The sequence below is a fragment of the Diadema setosum genome, chromosome 1, assembly GCF_964275005.1.
Source record: "Diadema setosum chromosome 1, eeDiaSeto1, whole genome shotgun sequence".
Lineage (NCBI taxonomy): Eukaryota > Metazoa > Echinodermata > Echinoidea > Diadematoida > Diadematidae > Diadema > Diadema setosum.
In genome coordinates, this window is record NC_092685.1 from 21,030,699 (window position 1) to 21,045,953 (window position 15,255).

Below are 15,255 nucleotides of genomic sequence, written 5' to 3' on the forward strand. Positions count from 1 at the left end.
GTATTTTGCTGAAAAAAATCAACAACTGGAAAACTTGATTAGTGAGCCTTTGAGTTTATCAGCTATGTCAATGAATTCTACATCACAGTCGATGGAAGACATCTTGTTTAGGCAAATGTTTTATGAATTATGATTGTCATTGCAAAAGCTTTTTGCATGACGTTTTAATACTTTTATTTCACGTTAGCGGTAATGTCTTACTTTAATTTCCAAATTTTGATTGACGTACACTGTAGCAATACAATTATGAGGTGTATTTTCGTGCACTACTTTCTGGCAGTTTCTAAGAGTGGTTTGCAGTAACACCATGTGTATGTAGTCCTTGACGGGACTGTTGTCTGACGAAACAAGACCCTAGAAAGAAGAGAGTAAAGAAGGGAATAGGGAGAGCGTAAGAAAGGAAAATAGAGACAGTGGAAGGGCAGCAGTGAGCTGGAAGTTGAGGTAGCACTGAGTAAGATAGGAAGATAGGAGACAGAGACAGTTGTGAGGAAGAGCAGAGTGAGAATCAAGTAAAGAGTTTGGAAGTCAGTTGGAGAAGAAGGAAGAACCAGAAAGGAGGGAGGAAGGAGAAGGTTGGAACGTCATGGAGATAAGAGAGAGAAGTGATGAAGGTGTGAATTTTCAAACTTGGTTTAAAGAAACAGAGTGAGAGAACAAAGGGGATTAGAAACAATAGTAAATGCAGACTATGGAACACAAATTTGAAAATTCTGAAAAAACTAAGAAAAGGGTTTGGGGGTAGTCACATGGACTCCTGTGGAAGAAGGAAAGTAGGAGACAGTGAGCAATAATGTAAAAGCGTTGCCTGAAATGGGACAGAAGAACTGAGAAATAAGTTCGGGTAGACAGTTGTAAAATGGTAAAACTTCTCTATCTCATTTACATCACCATGCAAACTGTAAAGAACACATATAAGATGAGAGTTTGTTGATAGATGTATTATGATTTGGGAGCCTTATTTCTTTGAAGCGTGGAAAGAGTATCTGCCATAATATTTGTGCTGGAAAAATTTCATTTCATTGAGGTTCAAATTCTGCAAATGTGTTTCTGTTAGTTTAGTCTGGCCTGCAGACGCTTAATGACCATATTGTTGATCCATGTCGACATGATCACATTGATGATATTTTACTATCTTAAGTAAATGTGCGAGCCTGTTATGATGCAACCTAAATCTTGTATGAGTGCTTGTTTTTCTCATTTGCTATATTAAAAAGGTGTCGGATACAAGGCTAATAATGTCCAGATCAGATGAAAAAAAGGATGTTTGAAGTTCCTTGTGTGAGGCCTCTAGTACGCTCCAAAAAGACTGTCCTCCTCCGATGTCAAAAGTGTTGACACAACTCCCGGTGAGGCATGGTGGTGATGCGTGGAAGCAATATTTGAGATATGTATCAACAAATGTCACAAACAATTCGACAGCATCATATGGCGTATGTTTGCGCTGCGAGTGTCTAGCAAGACTGTCAGAAGCTTGATCAGGCTCGTCAACCATTCATCGCTGCCTCCTCGTTTCAGCTGATGTCTTTTCATCATGCATGGAGCCGTGGTACTTTCGGTTATTGGATTTGACAGGCAATTAGGGAAACAAAAGAGTGGGATGTGGACAAGGCTGTAAGGGGCATTTCCCTCAAAGATGAAGTTCTTCCTTCAACTTCCTTCCTGCATGCAAAAGTATCATATCATCAGAATATCATAGAATGGGTAGCGAGAATCTTGCGATCTCATTGGTCGAGAGCTATGTGTTGATTTGTACTGGCCACATGCTGAGTCACAGTGGTAAACATGTTATCGCGCAATTGTAGCAAGAGTACGCGCACTTGTAACAAAGGTTTGCGCACTAAGCAAGCGTTTGCGCACTCAGTACGAGACGCCTATTGGGCTAAAACAATCATGCATCAGTTTTTACTGGATGCACGGTTCTGAGAAAAAACCATGCGTCCAGTAAAAACTGATGCATGGTTTTCGGGCTCTCGTCTATGGCAAGCCAAAAGGAAATGCATCCAGTAAATTTGTCATCGGGTAACATGATAGAAAAATGGGGTTTTGGCAAGAAAATTACCCATTCTATAACACAGATGACGCATGTGATTTTTCATGTCTTTTCATGCGTCAGGCGGAATATTGTGTGCATGCGGTAACTATGGAATTTAGCCTAAACCCACTCGGCTTTGCCTCGTGGGTTAAGCATTTCATAAAACTTTACCTTATGCACACAATTCCGACTGACACACTCAGACCTGTGCGTCATTTGTATATTATATCCATATGCATACTGCAGGCTACAGAGTTGTCGAATACAACATCTTGAATAATGATGTTCGCCATCACACCATTGCCTACATTGTAGAAATCTTCTTGTTTTGAATGCACACACACACACACACACACACACACACACACACACACACACACACACAAAATGACATTCCTCGTCATGAATTTGTGTGGAGAAATTCCTGTAAGTGTCAGAGACAATATGTCAGAACGTAATGCTTTTCACAGACTTTCTGCAGAGTGATACTTCTTTTAGATATCCTCTGCTTGTGTGAGTTGTGTGTGAATGTAGTGTATCTTATTAGAATAGAAAAAAAAAACATGAATTACTGAGGGACGCAGGTGAAATTTCCTCCTGTTGTTTTCTTGGGCTTCAGCGAAAGGATCACACATATTCAGGTGACATGAAGAAACAAGTGTACCATATTTGACTGTACTCTGATTGTCTTGCACTTCAAAACATGTGCCTCAATTCACACACATCTCTAACTTCAGATGATAATATCAATGTTGATGATGATAATAAAAATAATGATAATAGTTTTATATTACATTGGCTCATAATTTCTATTTCATTTCTCGTATTGTCATCATAATCTCCATCATCATTCCTTTGTTTATTTCTTTAAAAAAAGAAATACATATACATGCTCATAACAGGATGCCAGTGTATGTTGCATTTCCGTATACACCACCCTTGGAAGTTATTCGAATAGAAACATGATACCTCAGGGAGAACGAAGGAAGAAGGAAGTAAATGAGTTTTCAGCCATGCTCTTCCTGCCATTAATCAATGCTGGCTCAAAGGAGATTGTCACTATAGCCTGGTGTTACTGACTGGAGCATTCTCCAGCACATTGCACGTATGGACTGTAGCTATCAAAACTACCCCCTCTGTTTTAAAGGAACCCCTGTCTCCTACCCACCCCACCCCCTATATGTAGATTTTTTTTAAAAATTTCTTTGCATACCTCAATTTCTTAATGAAGTTTTTGTGTCTGTATTTTCATGACACATTTTTTCACTTTTCCTTCATTTTTTGAGGAGTCTGTGATAAGTGAGTATTATTATAGTTACTTTTTATTGTTTTGTTCTTGACAGAGGAAGTGTCCGGGATCTTGAATCCTCAAAATGGATCACTTGGTCAAGGTTTTTTAGGAGTGTGGTGCACAAACAAAGCCTTTTCCTGGAAGAGAATGCGGGCTTCTCTTACTGTTGCAGTTAGCGTTCTTCCCAGTGTGACAAAAATAACCACTTTCTGTAGCCCATGAAGACATACTGTACTTAATGCAGCCTTTAAAATGAAAATCACTAGAAGAATCCCTTCACATCCACCCTGTATATTTCTACATTTTTGTGTGTCATCAATATTCTTATGCTTGATTTGTAAAAAAATAGACTTTTTGACATTTAAAGGTTTCATGTTCTTGAGGATGGGAAGGAGAAAGGCTTCTGTTCAAATTCATGTATGGGTGGTAGTCAGATTAGTGTTCTAAATGTAGCCGTTTTGAAATGCCATTTTCCAAATCTTGAGGAAATGTGTCACAGCACAAAACACTTTCTTGTGAGTGTGAAAATATAACTTTCTATTTGAACATTTATTTCTTTTTAGCTCACCTGAGCCAAAGGCTCAAGTGAGCTATTGCGATCGCCCTTCGTCCGGCGTCCGTTGTCCGTCGTCCGTCGTGCGTAAACTTTTTACATTTTCATCTTCTTCTTGAAAACCCCAAGACCGATTTTCATCAAACTTGGCAGGTAGCATCCCTAGGGGGTTAGGAACTCAATTTGTTAAAATGGGCACCATGCCCCACCCAGGGGGCCCCCAGGGGGGCCCAAACCCCCCAAAATTAAGGAATCTGTAAAAATCTTCTTCTCTAGAACCAGAAGTGATAGAGCTAAGTTAATACTATGAGTTAGTACATTGATGACTGTAGTTTCAAGTTTGTTTATGGCAGAATCAGGGGTGCCCCCCTTGGGACCCAGGGGAGGGGGGTAGGGAGGGGTCCTAATGGGGCCTAAATTGTACATTTTCATCTTCTTCTTGAGAACCCCTTGACCCATTTTCACCAAACTTGGCAGGTAGCATCCCTAGGGAGTTAGGATCTCAATTTGTTCAAATGGGCACCATGCCCCACCCAGGGGGCCCTCAGGGGGGCCCAAACCCCCCAAAATGAAGGAATCTTTAAAAATCTTCTGTAGAATCAGAAGTTATAGAGCTAAGATAATACTATGAGTGAGTACATTAATGACTGTAGTTTCAAGTTTGTTCATAGCAGATCCAGGGGTGCCCCAAGACCCCCCCTGGATCTGCTATGAACAAACTTGAAACCACTGGGGGTGGGGGGGGGGGGGTGGGAAGGTCCAAATGGGGGCCTGAATTGTACATTTTCATCTTCTTCCTGAAAACCTCATGATGGATTTTCGTCAAACCTGGCAGGTAGCATCCCTAGGGGGTCAGGATCTCAATTTATCAAAATGGGCACCATGCCACACCCAGAGGGCCCCAGGGGGCCCCAATCCCCCCAAATTAAGGAATCTTAAAAAATTTGGGCCCTTATTGTACATTTTCATCTTCTACTTGAGAATGCCTGGTCAAATTTTAGTAGAGCTGTGAATAATTTAGATTAATAACTGCGTGAAAGGTGAACTTGCGATACTCAGGTGAGCGCTAGACCCGCGGGTCTCTTGTTTTAAAGACTTTCTGAGAGGATTAATGAAATTTGTGACCTTTGCTATTATGGAAAACAAGATTACTGCTCAGCAATTCTGGATGTTCACAGGTATAATGTACACATGTATTATACATGGGTATGTCATGATGGTTTCATTTTTCAAAGATTTTGCAAGCCAGTGGATATTTGTAAAATGAATGACATTTTGAATATTGTCTCCAGTAATACAAATTTATGAATTTAGATTATACAGATATAGGCCTATATTGTTTCAAAGTTTGGAAATTGCCAACTTTGCTTTCAGAAAAGAAATGATACTCGTTTCTCACTCTGTCTCTCTGGTTCTTGATCGCAATCATTTAACAAATTCTAAAATAGCCTTGACAAGTACCACTATGCAGATTGTATGGTGTTGTATACTGAGTATCACAGCAGCTCAACCTACAGAAGATCTTGCAGTCTAGACTTCTGTTGTAGGTAGAATTCTTATGAGAGTGGTGTGATGCTGCTCAGCTGATGAGAAGTTGATCTGCAATAAAGATCTCAGCAATCATTCTGGCTTCACATGCACCTGTCTCAGAGGAACAGATCTATGTGAAATATAACTAGATGGGATCATGTATGGACAGTGTTAGGTCTCAACCAGTAGCTGTTCCTTGATAAGCCTGAAATAGCCATCACCTTGAACTTTGCTAGGGTCTGTGTTCAAAAGTTTGAGTGGTTGACACAGATCATGCGAACCAACAGCAGGGTACATTAGCGAGTCATGAAAATTGCGCACTTCAACTGCACTCTCGTAACACAGAACAAAACAAGTGCTGTGCTTTTTTGCTGGTAGCAATCTTCAATGTGTTTATGATGAAAGCTTTCTTGTGTTTTAAAGAGGTGAAACTGTTTCTGCACCAATGACATAGTGAAATGGAAATTATGTGTCTAACAAAACTACATGTTTTCCATGAAAATGAGTGGAAGTTAAATAGCAAATGAAAGGATAGATGGTTTTGTTTCAATTTGTGGAAAAGAAGACCATAAATGCTGGTGATCATGATGATAATTTTTGGAAAGAAAAAATACTACCGAGCAGCATGCATTGCATTTCATTAACCCTTTGAATGCCATAGAACATGAGAGACATATTTGTGATAAATAATTTGATTTCAAAAGACTAAAACTATAGTTCATACACAAATAATGTATGAATGCTGGGCCATATCTTGCAGATGACATCTGCAGAAAAAAAAAATCCCTCATGGGGGCAAAGTATTTGTGTTAGTGCGGAGGAATTGACCTGAATTAATGAGCAGGATGTGACAGGAGTCTCTCACATCTTCTGCAATTAGTTGTACATGACACTTGGACTGAGCCTATAGTAGCAGGAGATTGAATCTGGGCAAAGGGAAACACCATCCCAAAACTGCATTTGAATGATATAACATAATTTGCAGGTATTAAGCAAAGTATCTGCCTTCATACATAATATTTGGAATTAATATCCTGTTGGGGAGGATATGGGTGGTTGGTGGGATCAAGTGAATACTTGTCTTCCCCCTTTTCTCAAGTCTGTGTGTGCTAGTGGTTCACTAATTTGCCCTCCAGCCACATACTAGTAATGAAGGAAATTATAGATTTCCTTACAGGATGCCATTAAGTCATCCATGTTTTTAAACTAGGTGATGAAAGTAATAGCTAAGAGAGGTTTCTGACCTCAAATGATATCGGGTATGCATAAAGTGTAGCTATTTCTTTGCCAATCTCTATTGTACGTTATGAATGACTTTGTGTTGTAGGGATAACAGTTATTTAACTTTGCTACCTGTTATTAAAGTGACGCATGAAAAAAGAAAAGAAACATAATCGAAATCAGCATCCATTCCAGGAATCACTTTTCTTTGTATGGTATAACCATGGACCCTAGGTCCATGGTATAACAGTTCTTGTTATGTTTGGTAAAATTCTTCATTGCTTACAAGTAGCCTGATGAATATGGTACATATTAACCATGGGGATAGCATAATTCTCCTATACAATCCTGAAATCCTCCATATTGTAGACCTTGCATGAGATGCAGCATGTCACCAATGGCAAGGGGTTATAGCAAAGCACACCCACAATGATTACTGAAAGGAACAGACATGTCTAAACTGGCGGGTAAATTTCAGAAAGAACTTATATAAGTCCCAGAGACATTCGCAGGTATTCAAGACAAATGTAATGTAAACTACCTCAGAGCCTCTAAGAAAGAAAAACTCTGGAATCATTGGAGTAATTCTTGGGGTCTTATTTATTCATTTTTTGTTTTTTTGTAAGCAATGTAAAAATGACATGTTTTCATCATTTAAGATTTCTTCTCTTTTTGTGATCTGTATGGTGCCTGTGTGAAAATTAAAATTTGCAAAATGTTAATTTTGTTTATATTGTGTCCACATGAATTGTCACTTCACCTGGCAAAGCATTGCAAGTCAGTGAAAACCATTTATAAACACTTACGCTGTACATGAATTTCATATTGGAAGGCCAAAGCACAAAAATCTCCACTTTTACTGGGGCAGTGTGCCCTATATTGTTCTGCATGTGAAATCGTGATCAATTTTCTCATTGCAAAATTATGAATAGGAAATTTGATACATAATGTGCATGTTCAGGTCTTGTGAGTGAGCTCTGATGCAGGATTGAGGATGTGGAAATTCTCATTCCACTCTCTGTGTTTGTTTTCGCACAGGTTGTGTGAACCCGGCACTACTTGAAATCTCTGTTGGAACAGCGAAGTATGAGCATGCCTATCGGGCTGTCATGTGGCGCATCGAGAGACTACCAGAGAGGCACACAGGTATTAAAATAAAGAGCATGATGCATCATAATTAGTTAGGATTGACATGATATCAGACATGTCTGGAAGCATGCCAGTCTCGTCTGCGATTGAGCTTCAATTCAAATTGATCTTCAATTCAATTGATCTTCTTTTCTTTTCTTTTCTTTTTTACTCAGCCACACATTTATTGCATGCTGAAGTAATTTACAGTAGGGTAGGGGCTCTAGTGCTAGTAGCATTTTATCTTACTTATGACTTTAGAATTACATGATATGTGAGATTTGGCGAAGAGCAAATTTAACTTTGGTGTGTAGTAACTGATGACTGCATAAGTTTCTCTACTGTTGTCTTTAATGCTGTATTTACACTGCACTACAGAGAAAGACATGTACCTCCTTCTCAGATAGAGGATATGGAAAGATAAATTTTAGCACTTTGTTTTGAATATACTTTGATATGGATATTTGCTGGATTTCTGGAATTGAAAAGTACCCTGTTTATTTAACTGAATATCATGATGTGGAATTGCAAAAGGAAATTGAAACTATGAGAAGCATGGGTATATGTTTCATATGGAACTTATTAACTGGCACTTTTTCTCCAGGCATTCAGAACTGCCAAATTACACCTCGTCATCTGATTTTGTAAAAAAAAAAAAAAAAAAAAAAAAAAAAATCTGCCGTTTTTGTTTGACTGATCTGGAAAATTTCTGGGATTTCCTAGGGTCCTTGTCCATGTGATACGCAAGAGTAATTTTGAACGTGTTGTACTTCCTGTCAAATAGGTCACCCAGCGACACATCTGCTGAAATGTCACCTGAACCTCACATCCATCCGGGAGGTGCCTGAGAACCTGGCGCGACCTGTGGAGGTGGAGTACACCACCCCCTTCACCACTGCTTCCAAGACCACAGTGCGCTCCCTGGCTGTTTGCAGCGAGAGGCCCATCGAAAAGAGGATATGCTATAGGGCAACCTACAGTTACCAGGTGCAGATTGCGGGGAACTACAGCAGGGTTTCCGACTCGGACCTCGATGGCCCCAATAAGTGCCCTCAACAATGAATATTGGGGACCAATAGATTGCGCTCACTAATTGGTAATGAGACTCGAGTGTGTGGATCACATAGTGCTCCTGAATTCCTCCTGAATTCAGATTTGAGAGAAGTGCTAAAAAATGCACATTCAAACCATGTATGTGTTTTACACATGACATGTCCCAAAAGGAAGCTTTCCTATCAGATGTGAAGAAGTCGACATTCAAAACTATATAATATCTCATTTTCATCATCCCTTTAGACATTTCTTCATTCAGTGAACTTGTGCAAAAGATTTGAATATAGGGAATAACAGACTAGTTTAAGTCTGGAAGCTAGCTCTTTTAGATACGTGGAACATGACTTTTCAAATTCAATAATTTTATTTTGTCGAATTCACATTTTAGGAAGTAATATGGAATAGTCTGTCTTTACAAATAGACTCTGACTTTTTATTATCAAAATTTTGATTCTCAGTGTTTTCAATATGTAATAACAATGTAGTCAATTTTTCCACTGATAAGATGTTTGCTAGATGTCTTTGCAGCTGTAACATGAAAATTGTGCACAACTACCAGGTAATATCCTGCAATATCGAGAAATTAGGTTTTTGTTGTTGTGGTTGGTTTTTTTTCTATCCAAAGATAAGTAGATGTCTAGATTGGGATAAGTCCATGCATTTCACCCCATATATTGATTTTCTGTTATGCATAGACTCAACTGATGTACACTTCAGAAAAATGAAATTGGTACATTCATTGTAATTCAATAAAAGTCTGCTTCATGTGGATAAATACTTTCAATGTATCAACAGACAAAGATGAACCACATATAGGATTGATTGATGATTATCATGTGCTATATAAATCACAATTGTCATTATTACAGTTACAAGATTAGACATAGCAACTCTTCAGAGGCATGTAAATTGTAACTTTCAGTGTATCCTGTTCCTGAAAAAAAAAAAAAAAAATTGGAACATTGGTTTCTTTTGGGAATAAAAATTACGGTCAATGTTAATACCTTGAGAAACATTTCAGTAAACTAACAACTCACTTCTTGAGAGCTACACTTAAAGTGTGCTTTACATTATTTGGCTGGGAATGTTGTTTCAACTCATGAAAAAAAAACAACAACTTTATTGATTTCATTATAGCCAAAATGGTGCTTGCAGCACTTGAGATACATCAAATGCAAGATGAGATACTTTTATTAAAGTGAACTGAGAAGAGAGACCTCATGTCCTTATACTGTAATAGGAGAAACTCAGAGGATGTTATTTTGTTCGCTTTCAGCCTCACTCGCATAGTGGCAGGCGATGCATGGCACATTGAAAAAATAACCACAAACTTTGTCTGTTTGTGATGATCAGGTTCAAGGCGGATGGATGACAGGAAGTGAAACCACTTGTGCAATTTGAACAGTGACCATCTCAGGTTGTGTGAGATTATCGTTGGTAGTCAATCATGTCAGTAATTGACTTTATTTTTACAAGGTTCAAGAAACAGCCAGTCAAATTGCATGAATGCTGCAATTAAACGTTTTATAGATTTGCCTCATTGCATAAATGGCAAGCCAAAGTGACCAATATATAATGGTGTCGAAAGAGATTTTTTTCTTTCTTTTTAGTAAAATGTTCATTTGCGTGTTGTGAGACAATCTTAATTTTGCTATGGAAAATTAATGTTTCCAGCAAACTATGTCTGTATAGGTGTTTTATGTCACTAGCACTATTTTACATGTCTGCTTTTTATCGGGCTACATGTGAGAAAAACCGAAAACAGAGAATTCTCTCTGAATCCTTTTTATTCTGTAAGGGTTTTGAGAGCAACCATTTAGCTATGAAATGGAAATCAAGTTTTAGGGTATGCTGTTTTGACTGAATTTGATAAGATGGTGAAGCACTGTAGGAAGGCTTGATATTTGACTGTAGCAAAGTGTGCCTTCTTGATTATTCTCACAACAAGTTGGATAAAGGCATTAGTTGCAAGCATTCACCATGAATTTAGAATTCAATTTCTGATTCAGTTTTAATTGAGTTGAATTGAAATGAATTTGGAAAGCTCTGAAAATTAGCCCAAGACTTCATTTCATAACGAATGATGACAAGATAGACGAGGGTGTTCTCATTATTCTCAGGTTAAATTTTTGTACCCCCCCCCCAAAAAAAAAAGGCGGTGTCTGAAATTAAATACTGAAATTGGCAGTAGCAAAGGAGCAGCCTGCTAATGTCTTACTATATTTAGTGTATATATCATCATCCAAAATAAGTAGATATGGTTTTGATATGAAAAATATCTTATTTTTTAAGTGAATGTAGCATACTTGGTGTGTGCAATTTCCTCATTCTTAACCCTATTCCCACTGGGGGGCCATTTTGGTCCACCCCTCAATGTTTCGCGTGATTATTCCGCAACGCGTGATGCTTTCGCATTCTATGACTTTTTTCTTTCAAGTATCACGCAACTTCTGAGTTCAAATTTGTTGCTCCCGGGCATACCGTTTTGAAGCCACGCCCCTTTGAAAAAAATTTGTCGACCCAAATATTGCTCAAAAACGTGATTTTGTGTACAAATCCAATGTAAATTGTGTTTTTGCAATCAATTCATATAAAAATAAATATTTTTACTTTCAGTGGTTGATAATGATTTATTTTAGCCTGATTATGCTTTAAAAAGTTTCTGCAACAAATTTTGATAAAAAAACCGTACAAAAACAAAAAGTAAAAAAAAAAGAAATACTTAAGAAATTCAATAAACAGTAAAATACAATGAGAAATAATTTTTGCTTCAATGTTATTGTTGAGGATATTGAAAACAATATGTTTACCCAAAATTAGAAGTCTTGGAGCTTTATTTTTTTTTTATTATTTATAGGCAAAAACCCCCATCATTTTTGCATAAATTAGCATAAATTAATATAAAATACATAAATTAGAATTTGAAAAATCTAACTATACAGTCTTGTAGATTACATTGGCCTCTACCTTAGTGCAAATTTTCGCGAGGATCGCGCGATCCACGACCGAGATCTGAAGCGGGGGGGGGGGGGGGGGGGGGGGGGCAAAAATGCATTGCCATGGTAACAACATTTCTTCACTAAAAAGCATACAAATATATTGTAGATTCAGCTTACTCCTTCAGTCTTTGAGCATTTAGCTTGAAATTTGGCACATGTGACCACAATGGTACGTAGATGTGCAAACTTATTTTTTCGTCATTGTTGAAGAATGTGTTGCCATGGTAACCGCATATTTTGAATGGAAAATCATATAAGAATATTGTTGATTTAGCTAACTCCCTCAGCTTTTGAGCATTTGCCTTGAAATTTGGCACATGTGACAGCTTTGATATATAGTTGTGCAAATTTCATTTTTTCGTAATGTCAAACATTGTGTTGCCATGGTAACAGCCTTTTTCATGAAAATCATAAAAATTGCTGATTTTTTTTTTACTTTACTCACTCGGGTTTTGAGCACTTGACTTGAGATATGGCACAGTGACCATCAGTGAGCAAAATGTACCCACAATTATTCAATGTTGAACAATATATTGTTATGGTTTTGTTTTTTTTTCAATAAAAAACATGCAGAGTAATCATTGCTAGTTGAACTAACTCCCTGAGTGTTAGGTGGGGGTAGTAATCACATTGAGTGATAGTTCTAGTTTATGTTTTGTTTTTTGTTTTGATAGAAATACCAAGACAGATTAAAAACAGCTGCACTGACATCACACCATGCACAGGTGTCAGCAGTGACAGGAGGGGTGGGGTTGTTGAAAGGGTCTGATGTAAGGTTGGCAGGCAGTGTAATCAGGCAAGGTTTATCCTTACAGAGAAAGGGATGAATAGCATACAACTAATACTAGTAGGCTGTTGGGATGAAAGAAGAAGTTTCCCCAGAAGAGCGAGGGACAGCTCAGAAATTCAAGCCAAATGACTAAGAAATATTTAGAAAGTTAATATCATGCTAATGTCGGCAAGCTTACTTGCTTGACTTTACGAATGGGCATTTCACTGCACCTGCTGTGTTTGATTTATTGTGACCTCACTTTATACACAGGTATTATCTACTCTGTCCCTTAAATGGATTAACTTTCACTTCTCCAAAAGGAGCATTTTCTCTTTGCCCAACAACTATATAGGACAGAATTCTGTTCTCTCACTTCTTATCAGATGGTACAGGTTGATGTTTCTGTGCAGACTAGTGATTTATTTTACAGTCTTCATCACATTATGTTCAAAGTTGACAAGAGGCTCAGTGCCAGTGTTGTCCAAGTCATGCGACCCAAACTTTAAAGAAAGATCTGAAAAACCTTTTTCAACCCAAGGCCCACTTTGGTTCCTTCAAATTGTTTTTGAGGCCTACTTAGATCAGATATTAATCTGTTTTATTCAATTTTTTCCCTGACATCCCAGTCCACCTGCAAGAGCTTTGCGGCCCACTGTTTGAAAAGCATGGATGTAAAGAAACACCTAGTTACGATATTCACTGGGTCATGACTTTTTTAATGTTTTACCAGTATTTGCTTGTAGATTTCCTTCTTCATATGGCAAGTTTCATTGACAAATTGAGTTCTTCTTTTGAAATATTTTTGTCTTTAAAGGGGACATTGTCATTTCAGTGCAGAGTATTTTGAGTTGTTTCCTCACATTTCATTCCCTTGTACGATTACCAATCAGTCTTATTATGCATATATGTTTTAGTTTTTTTCTGATCATTCCATAGAGATGTGCTTGAGTTTGTAAATTTTGGGATTTTAAGACTGCTTTGTGATGCAATTTCCTCCATTCCAGATCACAATCACAGTGCAATGAAAATGACACTTAATATCCTCTTCATCGCACACTCTTGTATCTATTTAATAAGAATAATTGTCAGGCTTGAATAATGGTAATGAACATTTAACACTGATCAGAAATGGAGTTTTAATGTGCATGAATTCACGTCAGACCTGCTGTTTGTGTGAATGAAAAGATCAGTGCATACTCACTATTGCCTTGCAGACCAATGCAACTGCGAGTGATGTCAGCACCTGATTCTGAATTCAGTTTTGGGTTTAGTCAACCCAAACCTTTTTTGATGAATGTCTTAAAAAAACTCACAGAGTCAAGGGATATTGGAAAGTTACATGTATACATAGTTAGACACACACATACACACACACTTCTGTTCTGACATGTGCTCTGTCTGAAGTTGTTTGACATTAAGCTTTGATCAACATGTCTTTTTTGTTTATTTCTGTGTAGAGAATCTTGAAGAACTGTGTTAGCACTAAAAGCATAATGGTTTAAACTCATGCAAATTAACAACTCAAATCAAGTTTTGTCCAGAAGTTCTTTGATGATGTCAGGGCATACCGATTATTCAGTGCCAATAAAGCATTGACAGATTTTTATGCCTCCGCCACGAAGTGGTGCCGGAGGCATTATGTTTTCGGGTTGTCCGTCCTTCCTTCCGTCCGTCCGTCCGTAATCAATTTTGTGGACAGCATAACTAAAAAACCGTGTGAGGTATCTTAATGAAACTTGGCAGGTTTATGTATTAGGGGGTGAAGTTGTGCCTATCAACTTTTGGGTCCACATGCTCAAGGTCAACAAGTGCAGTGAGCCATAGCTCATTGTCGAGAGGATCAACAAGTATCTGTATCTTAAACCATTCTTTTCGTTTTTGGTCAGGCTATTTTCATTTCCCCCCCCCCCCCTTGATATTTAAGTGCATTCTTACAACATAATGCTCTATACCAAGCATAGGTTTGATAACATAAGAAACTGCCTTGAAGTTTGTCTGCATGGGTGAACATGCAAAGCCCCCAATATTCATTACAAAGTGCCAAAGTCCATGTACACAGAAGTGCTGATTTACATATGGTTACATTAGACTGTAACAATAATTTTCTGTGATTGGATTGTATCAGATAAGATTTTAACTAACTGGATTTTCTGATTATTTGTCCGTAGTTATTTTCTCCTTGAATTTTTACATGATCGTGTATGGTAGTACAATGTAATGTCTTTTTGTTTTTATGTATGGAATAAAAGCATCTTGAGGTTTGTTTGTTTTTGTTGACTGATTTTGTTAAAGTTAGGTATACTCGGGATTTTAAAAGTTATTTTATCCCAGGTTTTTCCCAATTCCAAGCTCAATTAAAAAAAAAGAAGAAAAAAGAAAAAAGACGAAATTTGTGTCACGAAGCCTGTCTTGTAAGGGTACTAATTTATCAGGTTGATGTTAAATAAGTGAACATGACCACAAAGTAACCATCCCCCTACACAGCAAGAATATTTCCTGCTGTTCACACATGTCATCAAGTATTTACTTGTCAAATAGATCATAAAGTGAAGTTTTGTCCTCTTCCTCATTTTGTAGCCATCAGTAAATATTCCCACAGCAGAAAGAGAAGATAGATAATGTGCATTCACATAGAAATTAGTGAAGTAGACACGTTGGTACAATTGTTGGTGT

At 37.7% G+C, this 15,255-nt stretch overlaps 1 protein-coding gene across 1 annotated transcript in view; it reads left to right on the forward strand.

The window, feature by feature from the left end:
- LOC140234855 (uncharacterized) overlaps positions 1-9,150 on the forward strand; it is a 43,794-nt gene extending 34,644 nt beyond the window's left edge. The window contains exons 4-5 of the mRNA XM_072314904.1: positions 7,669-7,776; positions 8,543-9,150. Coding sequence (XP_072171005.1) covers positions 7,669-7,776; positions 8,543-8,820 — 386 coding nt within the window. The 3' untranslated portion in view covers positions 8,821-9,150. The remainder of the gene's footprint in view (positions 1-7,668; positions 7,777-8,542) is intronic.
- Positions 9,151-15,255: the final 6,105 nt, after the last annotated feature.